Source organism: Pogona vitticeps, chromosome 12, assembly GCF_051106095.1.
Source record: "Pogona vitticeps strain Pit_001003342236 chromosome 12, PviZW2.1, whole genome shotgun sequence".
Taxonomy (NCBI): domain Eukaryota; kingdom Metazoa; phylum Chordata; class Lepidosauria; order Squamata; family Agamidae; genus Pogona; species Pogona vitticeps.
The window spans coordinates 16,010,079-16,022,229 of NC_135794.1; the positions used below are offsets into that span (position 1 = coordinate 16,010,079).

Here is a 12,151-nt window from a genome sequence, read left to right on the forward strand (position 1 = left end):
CAAAATTGTTTTCAGTATAAGGCACATGACTGCCACTTAGAAATATTTGTCTGTGAGAGAGACTGTTACTCTCCGAGCTTTCTTTTTCATTTGAGCAGCTTAATTTTGAAGAAGAGGAAATGTTAATGCTGGTATTAAACGATGCGGAATAAAATGCTCTTGGGGATCAAATCTGCCAGAGATCCTGATCTGTTTTCTGCAGACCTCTTCTCTGGTTAATCTTTAGCCCGTCAACGCCATTTCCCACAGGATTGTTCTAGTCATCATCCCTGACTTAACAAAAAACCTTGGGCTCTAACATGACAGAAAAAGACCCCGAGGAGGGAGTTTCATGTGCTGGCAAGTCTTGGTTGACCTCTACATTCCGATGGCAGAAGTCAACCAAGACTTCACTAGCATGCGAAACTCCTTCCTTCAGATCCAATCAGTCCCCAAATGATGAGCTTTCAAAAAGTTGTTCCATCCTATTCATACCTCTGAGAAGATTACAAATCCCAGAAAAATCCAAAACCAATCCTATAATGGTCTGGTCATGACAGGGATATATAATGAGTCCTGACCCCACCCCTTCAAGAGGTCATCCACAGTTGGGATTGCCTAGGTTAATGCACTGAGAAACAGGTCCTTCTCGATGATGTCCTCCAAGACGGTAAAATTCCATTCCTATTAATTGTGATTTGCTGCCATCTATACAAATGTTTCCGTGAGCCTTGGACACCAAGCTGTTTAATGTGTCTTTAAATGAGATAAAAGCTCACCTTAGGTGTTACAGAGGAACCTTTTGTTAACATGCTTACTAATGTGGCTGTGGTATCTTTATAACTTTCCTCTGTGTTTATGTGTCACTTTTCAGAGAGGATCCCTTAAAAACCACCATTAAAATTAAATAATAACAACAACATGGAAAGCTGGAAAATTCTCTTAATGGTCCATGGTGAAGGAACTGGGGAAGTCAGCATCAAGAGGAATATTTCGGGGGGGGGGGTGTTCTTTACATCTCACTAATCCCCATGTCAATAATTTTAAATAAAACTGAATTGGGCTACCATATTTCAGAACAAACAGGAAAAATCAATCATCTGTTATACATGGATGGCCTAAAACATAAAACACTACATCCCACGGAGATAGAATCACTGCTAAACACAGTGCAAATATTTAGTGAAGATATCCAAAGGAAATTTGGAATTGACAAATTTGCAGTTCTGTCTATACACTATGGAAAGATCCAAAAACTAGATGGAATAGAGTTAAAAATGACAATATTCTAAAATCACTATCAAGTGATGAAAATTATAAATACTGTATCTTGAAATACTAGAAGCAGATAACATTGTGCATACAAAAGTTAAAGAACTGACAGAAAGGGAATATATTAAAAGACTGCAGAAAATCTTAAAATAAAAATTAAATGGTGGAAATACAATCAAAGCCATAAACACATGGACATTTCCAGTGATTAGATACCCAGTTGGAATAATAGATTGGACTCAAGATGAATTAGAAGAATTGGATTGAAAAACACAGAAACTAATCCAAAAAGTTATGTGGACAGATTATATTTACCACAAAAAAAAAGGAGACCATGGATTACTGCAAATACAGCCGGTACTAGAGGAGGAAAAAAGAAGCCTACATGATTATATCAGTGCAAGCAAAGAAAAATTACTTAAGGCAGTGAAAATGGATAATATTTTGAAAACAAGAAAAACAAAGGCTCAATAAAAGAAACAAAAAATTGAAAATAAACAGCTGGAAATATAAACCACTACATGGACAACACCTGAGAAGTATTGATCAAAAGCATGATCATAATTCAACATGGGCACGGCTAAAAGTGGAGACCCTTAAGAAAGAAACGGAAGGCTTGATTTTTGCTGAACAAGAACAAGCACCCCAAACCAATGTGATGAAAGCTAAGTGTGTCAACTCTGTCAAAAAAATATATGAAACTGTGTCACACCTCATCTGTGAATGTCCAAAGATTGCACAAACAGATTTCAAAATTAGATATGATAGAGTGGCAAAGTTAGTGCCCTGGTCATTAACTTGCCAGCCTCCAAACACCCATGGGAATACCAGGTAGAAAAGGTGTCAGAAAATGACAAAGTCAAGATCTTGTTGGATTTCTGGATCCAAATGGATAGACACCTTGAACGTAACATACCAGACACTGTAGTAATAGAATGAAGAAATGTCTGGATCATTGACTTTGCCATTCCTAGAGATAACAGAGTTGAAAATAAAGAATTGGAAGAACTAACAAAGTACAGAGACCTGGCAACTGAAACATCTTGCCTCTGGAAGAAACACACTTCAGTGGTCCCCATGGTCATTGGGTCTTTGGGAACAATATCAAGAAATTTCACACAACACTATGATCAGTTGCAGATATCAGAAATCATACCATCAGAGCTACACAAAACAGAATATTAGGAACAGCATACATACTGCACTCATATTTAACAGATACTTAGGTTTTTGGTTAAAACTTTTATCTGTTTTATAATACTAGTCAATGTTTTTATAATTTTGACTGTGCCTAGCATTTTATAATAATAACAACAACAATAATAATTGCATACCTTAAAGCTTTTAATATTTAAATAAACATACCATGGAAACTGCTTCCATCCCCTGTCACTAGACTTGCCTGCCAGAGAATAATCAGTGCCATTATATGCCTGTGGTTATTTAAATACATGGTGATAGGTTTTAAATTAACTGTAACCATTCAGGAAATAGGTTTACATGTATGGACATCAGGATGAAAACATCTGCTCTTTGTGCAGCAACAGCTGGGAGGAGGTAAACCAGATGTTGGGCTAATCGTGGTGTGATAAGGAAAGTGCTTAGTACTGAAAGGAGAGTTACTGGGGCAGCCAACTGGATTTGCTAAACTTCGAAATGGTTGGTTTCGATTTTCTGGGTGAACCACAGGACAGAAGCATGGACATCTCCCGACCCCGATATGTTGTCCATCATCCTAACCTCAGGGGAGAACAAGCAGGCTGGCTGTGGTCCTCAGTTGTTAACTTCCAAACAACTCTCCTGAAAATAGCCTCTTCCTTCCCCTCCCATTTTGATGAGTTTTTCTTTCTCAGCTGGACTCCACAGTCCAAAACAAGCTCATCTGGGAGGGGAAAAAATAACTTTGGAGGAGCCTTTTTTGGGGTATAGCTTGGGTGAAGGAAGCTTAAGCACCCCCAATACCCCAACGCCTGCCTTTGGAAGTAGCTCTCCAGCCATGAGCAGGGCCTGAGAAACACATTTGCTGAGATGGTGCCTCATTCGCTTCTGAACAAGGAAGCAAGCAGGAAGGGGATTTGAGTGGTAATGACATAGGAAACGGGCTTCCATTTCCCAGATGTCCCCCTATGACTGCCACAGAAAAACTAGACATGGAGCCGCACAGAGTCTGCTAATGTAAGGTTGGAGTGTACTTGATAGCCCTCAACACGTACCACGGAAGACTTAATTCTAGCTGCACCAGTGCTTTTGATGTTTCCCATCATAGGGCAACAGCTATCAGAAATATGTATTAATTGTACTCTGGTGCTTCCGGCACAAAAAAAGATGATGATTCTATACCAGTGGCCACCGGAATTTGCCATAGTTCCCATTGCTTCCAGAGTTATGGCATGTCACAAGCCAATGGGGACAGAAAAAGTTACTTTTTTGACTACAGCCTTCAGAATACTCTAGTCAGCATAGCAGCCATGTATGTTTGATAGTACAAACTATCCCAGAGGGAGACCACAGCTGTAATACAAGGATATCTGCAAGCAGGATCTGAAGGCCTTAGGAATGGACCTCCACAGATGGGAAACCTTGACATCTGAGCGTTCAGCCTGGAGGCAGGCGGTGCATCACAGCCTCTTCCAATTTGAAGAGACCCTTGTCCAGCAGGCCAAGGCAAAGAGGCAGTCACGAAAGCAGCAAAACCAGGGAGCTGGACAGGGGACAGATTGTATTTGTCTTCAGTGTGGAAGGGATGGTCACTCTCGAATTGGCCTTCTCAGCCACACTAGATGCTGTTCCAAGTCCTCCATACAGAGCACGTTACCATAGTCTCTTGAGACTGAAGGATGCCTACACACAAGACTTTCCATAAAGATTCTGGAAAATTCTCTGAGACAGTCAAGTGACTCTGGTGTCTGAAAAGAAGACTGGAAGGTTTGCAACCCAGTTTGGCCAATAATCTGCATGATAATTCATATACAACCAGCTTCCTAATGAGTGACATGGACAACTGTGTGTCATCTTAATTAAAAATATAATATACATTGGTACTGTGCCATAAGGCGTTTTAAGGTCTACAGATGGTATTTTAATGCATGTATTCCTGGAATTACAAACATGTGCACACCAGAGATATCTTTCCACGCAGAATGTCTCCTTTTCCACATTTCTTTCCTCCCTCTTTCTTTCTTTTTCTAATTATCCAAGGAAGTGCAATTGCTACCGATGCAGCTGGAATTGTTATTACAGGCTCGGGTCTAATCTGTTAGCCATGGCGGTGGAATTCGGTAGCTGTTCCATGAAATGAACTGCTGCGCTTAAGTCTCTTCGGCACAGGATCGAGTAGGGTTTCAATGTTTTGTAATATAATCCAGTCCAACAAGAGGTTGTTTTCAAAAAAGAAGCAGGAAGGCAGGGAAGATGAAGGCGTGGATGGGGTTTGAACATAGCCTGGGCAGCCAGCTCTGGATTTCTCCTAGGTGAAAATGGCATAATGGGGTGTGGATGGGTCTCTCTCTCTCTCTCTGAGATTAAAACTCCCAGAATTTATTTATTTATTATTTATTGGACTTATATACCGCCCCATAGCGCTACAAGCACTCTCCGGGCAGTTTACAATTTTTAATTATACAGGCTACACATTGCCCCCCCCAGCAAGCTGGGTACTCATTTTACCGACCTTGGAAGGATGGAAGGCTGAGTCAACCTTGAGCCGGCTACCTGGGATTTGAACCCCAGGTCGTGAGCACAGTTTTAGCTGCAGTACAGCGTTTTAACCACTGCGCCACGAGGCTCTCCATGTAGCCTGCTTCATCAGATCTATCTTATCAAATGTTATATCTGTGGTCTCCCACCCCACCCCCAGGACCTTTCTCACTCTCTTATACAGCCTTTCAAGCCACAATCAGTCCTGGCAGGGTTTTCAGATGCGTTTGACGAGGTGAGCTGCGGTCCATGAAAGCTAGATTCCAGATAAAACTGGTTAGCTTTTCAGTCACCATGAAACCTTTCAGAGATTAAAGATGACCAAACCGTCAGAGCAATACCCTAACGAGAAGCTCTGGATCTTTTTGAGTTAGGGAAACGGTGGCAAAGGAAAAGCGGAAGGAAGAAAGTGTCCCCGGGTAGCGAATGGGAGAGAGGCAGACTAGAATTCATAGCTGGACTTCAATGCTTATAATGGAGGATCAAAACCTCCTCCCATCTTTGGTCTCAATCCTACACAGAAGGTACTTTCTGCCACACTCTAATACCAGCAGGTTGTCTGAGAGAAGCATATTTGGATAGTGGCTGATTCCACCACAACTGGACCAGAATGGGGACCAAAAAAAGCCTGACTCCTGTTAATGTACGTCAAGCACGTTAGGACATGTCCACACTGGCAGAATGGCTTACTATGTGGATTGCTTTTGCTGCTATTTATTTTTGGTTTATGACGGCCACATGTGTGTTCACTGCGGACCTGTCCACACTGAAATTTGGTGTGATCCAGCTGGTCCTTAAAGCGTCCTTAGTTAAATCTCTTTTAACTCTTAGCACTCATCTGTGAAGACAGAAAAAAGAGCTGTTTTACATCTCAACAAATCACATCCCAAAAGATTATATGCCTTAGTCCTGTGCCAGAAAGATATGGACCAGCTCTTAAAGGGGAAAGATGGATTGTTTTAAGTAGAAATACAAATAAACAAAGTCTTTTCCCCCCGTGCTAGGCAATGCTACCAGGCAACCAGATACCACAACTATATACCAGAGTGGGCTTAGTCTTAGAGAGCGATCCATCCCACCTCTTTTTAGAGTTGTGCCTTTTTGGTGCAGGGGTGGAGCTACAGTGTTTTCAGTGTGATTTGGAGCACTCCCAGTGATCCAATTTGTAGCCCATGTGAATGGTTAGTTCGCACCAAAGTAGAGCTGGGGAGGGGGGTGTTATGTTTTACATTTTTAAAAATATATTTTCCTATTGATGCAGCGCTATTCTAGATAAACAAGATACATGGTGGCATTCCATGTACCATGAAAGGTTTCATGCATTGCTGTTTCACTAGATCATCACTTTATTTAGAAAAAGAAAGGAGGAGGAGGAGGAGGAGGAGGAGGAGGAGGAGGACAGTTGCCACTGTCTGGTGGATGATGGCTGTGGGAAAAGGCAGAGAGGGGAGGGTCATTAATTGAAAGGGGGACAAATTAGAGTAATCCAAAGACCTGTCTGGGCCCCGCTCAAAGGAGAAAAAACATTGATCAGTGTGAATAGATCACTCAAGTCAGAGATAAGATTGCATTAAAGAGAAAATAACCTTTTAAGCATGAACTAGACTGCTCCAACTTCCCCTTTAGACATCAGGTCTCAAGCCAGTTGTCAAATCAAAGTGTAATCACACAGAGGACCAAATCACAATTTGGTCCACTTGTTGGGCAGTTCAGTGTGATCTGTTTCCCAGGGATCACACAACATACAGCGCAGGGAAATGTGCTCCAGCCTGGTCTGGATCTGTGTCCAAGCTAGACCTTTTTTTTTTTTTTTTTTTTGGTCCAGATGTAGGGCTTCCACTTTGGGCGAATCTGCTGGAAAAATTTGTTGGTGGACCAGAAGTGTTGCTTTAAGGGAGATCACTCCCATTAAAATGACTTTCCTGTGCATTTGGGCACTTGCCTTGGCAGCTATCTGATGGCAAGTTGTGTGATGTGATGCCATGGACGGCCTGGTAGAGGAGAAAACTTGCAGCAGAGTAGGATTTTGGCCAAAGCGAGACATTTAGGGACTGATGGTCACTCATTGGGTAGAACATGAGCTTTGCCCACAGGCGGCTCTATTCCCCCATGGGCTCCAGGTAGGGCTAGGAAAGAATTCTGCCTGGAATCTGGGAGATCTACTGCTGTCAACCAGTCCAGATAGGAGTGAGACCCTGGAAGAGTTTTCTTTTTCCAGACATTACGCTCAGGATCCTTCACCTGCATGCCATTTCTAAGTACGGATACAAATTCAAGCAAATTTAGTGTTCCAAAATCCATGTTTGAGCCAATGGCAGGTCTAGAGCCGAAAATGCAAAAGGCAGCCCTTTGGCCATGTGAAGGAACCCCCCCCCCCCCCGAACCCAGATCAGACAATGGAATGAACTGCCTCCAATGGGGGGGGGGAGAATCGGCTTTCCCTCCCAAATGATGCTTTTGTTGTGGGTTTTCTGCTGTTGCAGAAAATTGGACCCAAAGGCCCTGGGGCCCCCTCTGGATCTATGATGCTCTGAGCCCCCACCTCAAATCATTCTTTACCTCCATCATACCTCCCACTCTCGTCTCCAGGGTAGGATCGGGCCCATCTCTAGAGAGGCTTGGATCCTGGCAGCACATAGAACCTGCCTGTTTAAAATAAAAGTGTGTGGCTTCTGTTTCTTGTAAAAGTGGGTGTTTTAGAGAGTCAAGGTTAAACCAGCGAGGGCGGGAGGAGGAGGAAGAATCAAGAGCCCCAGAAAAAGTTTTATTTTCCGATTGCACCCCGGTGGAAGGATCCCGCCTAACTTGAGGATCAACAATTTTTTAAAAAACAGACACCAGTAAAACCGCCGGCGGCTGCCCTTTCTTCGCCACCTCACTCCCCTCCAAGACTCCGGGGCCGAACGTTTGGAACCGAAGCGAGCATCTTTTGTCCGTCCAGCCTCCCTCCTCGCCCCCCCTTCTCTCTTTCTGATTGGCTGCTTCCTCCGCATCATCACAATTTCACGCTCGCCCGTCCATCTGCTCCGGATCTGCCCGCTCGGCGCTGCTGCCGTCCCGCTCCCACCACCGGAGCCCAGTCGGGACCCAGTCCGGTGGGGCCGGGCGGAGAGAGGGCGCATCGCTGGGGCATCTTGCATCCGCCGGCCCTTCTTTCCCAAGGGGGTGTGTGTGGTGATGATGATGATGAGTTTGGAGGGCAAAATAATTCGGCCACACCGACGCTGCGGTCCCGAGCGCTTGTAAAAACCGGGGCGAATCTCCCTCCGTAGCAAGCCGACCTCCTCGCCGCCCCACCGGCTTCCCTCCCCCGGTCAAGGGCCACCTCGCCATCCTTCCCTTCCCTTCCCACGAACAGGCTGGCGAGGGCGGGCGCTTGTCCCTTTTCAAGCGAGCCAAAGCGTGCAGGGACCCCGTGTGTGTGTGTGTATGTGTGTATGAGCGCGCGCGCGTGTAAAGTGTAAAAAAAGCAAAACTGGGCAGCGGCATCCAAACGAGCAAGTGCACAAACGCGCGGGGGGGGGGAGTTGGCGCGCGGTTGCACGTGGGGGCGCCCGTCCCCCCCCCCGCTGGACTGATCCGTCCGTCTCTCTCTCCCCCCCCCCCCGCGCGGACCCACCGCCGAGGCGCCCGGCACGGCTTCCGAGGGGCTTGGGCGGCCTTCGGCCAGCGCGACGCTGCCTCCCGCCCTCCCGGGGGGGGGGGTGTCAAGCCAAGCCCTGCTCGGGCCGTCTCGTCAGACTGAGTGCAACCCTCCCCCCCCCCCAATAAAACCGCCCGCCTGTCCTGGGTTCGAGCGCCGCCGCCCCCCCCAAGCTCCCCGACGGAGGGCGAAGGATCAGGGCTCGGCGCGCGCGGGGGGGGCAAGAGATTCAGAAAGTCCGCCCGCCCCCCCCCTCCAGGCGAGAGAGCGAGAGCGAGTCCTCACCGCTGGCCTGGCCTGGCCGGCCGTTGGGCTCGCCTTTTGTTCGGCCCCTTTCGCTGCGCTGGGGCCTCCCGGGAGAGGGGAGGGGAGGGGGGGAAGGGGCCTCTCGCTGCCGGCCGGCCGGCCAGCCAGCGCGCCCGGCGGTGGGGAGGTGTTCGGGGGGGGGGGGGAGGACGCGGGCACGCGCGCGCGCGCCCCTGGGTTGGAGGGGGGCGTGGAGGCGGCGCGGCGGCGGCGGCGGGGGCGCTCCGGGGATGGGAGGCGCGCCAGCCCGCCCAGCCGCAGCCCAGAGCGCACCGAAGCCGGCGAGGATGCTGCCGCTGCTGCCCTCGCCGCCGCTGTGGCTGCCGGCCGGGCAAGATGGCGCGAGCCGGCCCAGGCTCCTTCCCCCTTGCCGCCGCCGCCGCGGCCGCTCCTCTGGCGTGAGGCGGGGGCTCTAGGCTTGGCCCCCCCGTCCCCGGAGTCCGAGCCCCGGCCGCTGCATCCCGCGCCCGGGCGCCCCACTGGCCCGGCCCTCGCTGGGCGCACGTGCGCTTTGTGTGCCGCCGCCGCCGCCGCCGCCGCCGCCTCCGGGGCGACCCCCGCCACGCCTGCCCGCTTGGCCGGAGCGGGAGAGGAGTCCGGGAAGAGTCGGAGCGCGGGCGGGGGCGGGGGGGGGAGAAGGTCCGAGGCTCTCGGCTCAGGGACGGCCGTCACCCCCCCGTGGCCCGCCTGCGGAGCCCATGGCTTCTCCCCGAGGTGGCCGCCCGGCGCCCGTTGGCTCGCTCGGCTTCCTTCTGATCGCCCTGGGAGCAGGTAAGGGGGGCGGGGGGGGGAAAGCGAAGGGCAGGGATGCTGGAGGGGTCGGCAGGGGTCCCTCTGGACGGGCCGGCAGCGTCCCGCGGGGGGGGGGAAGCGACCCCCAGGGGAGGGAGAGGTAGAGCGGCGTCCCGAAGCGCCCCCGGGCCCTCTCGCAGCGCATCGCGGCCGCCTCCGCAACTCCCGGGCAGTGTTTGGATCTCCCCCCCCCCCTTTGCCAGAAAGCGCGTGGTTCTGTCAACAAGCCTTCCGCCAAACAGGGGAAGGTGCCAAGGACCCGTAAATAAACCCAGCACCGCCGCCGCGATCCGGCTGCTCTCCGCCGCCTCTCCCTTGGCCAGCCCTTGGCGCGCGGGGGGGGGGAGAGGCGGGCACGGCCGAGCGGCTCAGGCGGAGCTCCTCTGGGGTCGCTCCCGCTGGGGCTTTGGGGCGCCCTTCCCTCCAGGGCCCTTCCGTCGGGAAAGCCCGGCCTTACTTTGCTCTCGGCTTGGAGCGGAGGGGGGCCGAGCGAGGTCTCCCGGTTGTTGCGGGGCAGTGGTCCTCAGGATGCTTCCCTGCCTGGCAGGTGGCTCTCGGGGACATCAAGGGACTGAGCTTTCATTCCGGTTAGTCTTCTGGTTCCAAAGGTATACTGCCTCTGCCCATGGAGGATTTGCAGAGGACCTTTACCATAGCGGCTGCAGAACCTGTTCTCTGTGAATTTACTTACGCTTGCTTTTTAAAAAAAAGCCGCTCCAAGTAGTGACCATAAAGAGTCAATGATCTGAGCAGGGGCTCACCCTCAAATTTTGGGATGAGGCCGCCCCACCTTCAAGCTGCAAGCTGGCCGGCAGCCATCCGGTGGTAGCAATGGAACTGTGTACGTTGTGCCCATCGTGGTTTTTAAAGTTAGTGTTGCACAAGAAAATCCGTTGTATGAAAATGTGGGTCCCTGACTTTGGTTTAAATTGTGCTGCTGAGATGCTGGATAATGCGAATGCTCCGATTGACACCAGATCTCGGGATCCAGTAAAAAGGGAGAGTGTCTGTTTGCTTTCATTATTTCCTGCTTGTGCCCTTCCTGGCCGTCTGTGGGTGTCACTATGACAGAGAAGGAACTGAGGTTGGGCAAACCTGCGGGATGAGTAGCCCTGGGGACATGTCTATGTTCTTGGAGCTGGAAGGCATGGACGGGCAAAAAGGCTGAGTAGACTGTGATGCTCGAGAGCTTCCAAGCCCTTCCAGGAGGAAATGCGGTCCAAGCTGGAGGAGGGGCTCAGCTCCTTGGCGGGAAAAATCAAACCACCTTGATGGGGGGGGGGGGGAAGGCAGGAGTACGTTGTGTTGTGAGATCTTTGTGGCTTCCCATTAAAAAAAATAAATAAAACTAAGCAAGTCACATAAATGGTTGAAAAGTTTGCAAGAACTCCTCTGACTCCTAGAGGAGCATTGGAATAAACAGAGACACACAGTTTGGGAAAGTTACTTTTTTGAATTACAACTTTCTGAATCCAGCCAGCCAGCATGGCCAGTGGGTGTACTAGCCAGGTGGTGGTGGTGGTTGTTATTGTTTTGTGCCATCAAGTTACCCCCAGTTTATGGCAACCCAATGAATGAGCCGTCTCCAAAATGTCCTGTCTTCAATAGCCCTGCTCAACTATTTCAAACTAAAGCCTGTGGGAGTCAATCCATCTTGTATCTGATCTTCCTCTTTTCCTACTGCCACCTTTCCCAGCCTTTCCCACAGAATCCTGCCTTTTCATGATGTGCCCAAAGTAGGACAGCCTCAGTTTCAACATTTTTGCTTCCAGAGATAGTTCAGGCTTGATTTGCTCTAGGACCCACTATGTCTGACTTTCTGGCAGTCCAGGATATCTGCAAAGCTCTGGTCCAGCACCATATTTCAAACGAATCAATTCTTTTCCTGTCAGCTTTCTTAACTGTCCAGGTTTCACACCTGCACATGGTGACTGGAAATAGGAGGGCGTGGATGATCTTGGGCAGTTGAAGGATCCCAAACTTACTGCCTCAATATCTGTGGCAGGTTTTCTTCTGTGCTCCATTTGTTTTGGGTATTGGCATCTGAGATGAAGCATCCATAGGACGGTGGTCGTGATGAGGAGAACTTTGTTGTCCGACTCTTTGTGACCCCATGGACCAGAGCACACCAGGCCCTCCTGTCTTCCACTGCCTCCCGTAGTTGTGTCAATTTCATGTTGGTTGCTTTGCAGACACTGTCCAGTCATCTCATCCTCTATCGTCCCCTTTTCCTCTTGCCTTCACTCTTTCCCAACATCAGGGTCTTTTCCAGGGATTATTCTCTTCTCATGAGATGGCCAAAGTATTGGAGCCTCAGCTTCAGCATCTGTCCTTCCAGTGAGCACTTCGGGTTGAGTTCCTTCAGAATGGATAGGTTTGTTCTCCTTGCAGTCCAGGGGACTCTCAAGAGCCTCCTCCAGCACCACAAGGACGACGACGACTTTAAAGCATGATAAAACCCCT

At 49.5% G+C, this 12,151-nt stretch overlaps 1 protein-coding gene across 1 annotated transcript in view; it reads left to right on the plus strand.

The window, feature by feature from the left end:
- The first annotated feature begins 9,457 nt into the window (after window positions 1–9,457).
- Window positions 9,458–12,151, plus strand: part of IGDCC3 (immunoglobulin superfamily DCC subclass member 3) — a 151,380-nt gene continuing 148,686 nt past the window's right edge. Inside the window, exon 1 of the mRNA XM_078380895.1 lies at window positions 9,458–9,667. Coding sequence (XP_078237021.1) covers window positions 9,595–9,667 — 73 coding nt within the window. The 5' untranslated portion in view covers window positions 9,458–9,594. The remainder of the gene's footprint in view (window positions 9,668–12,151) is intronic.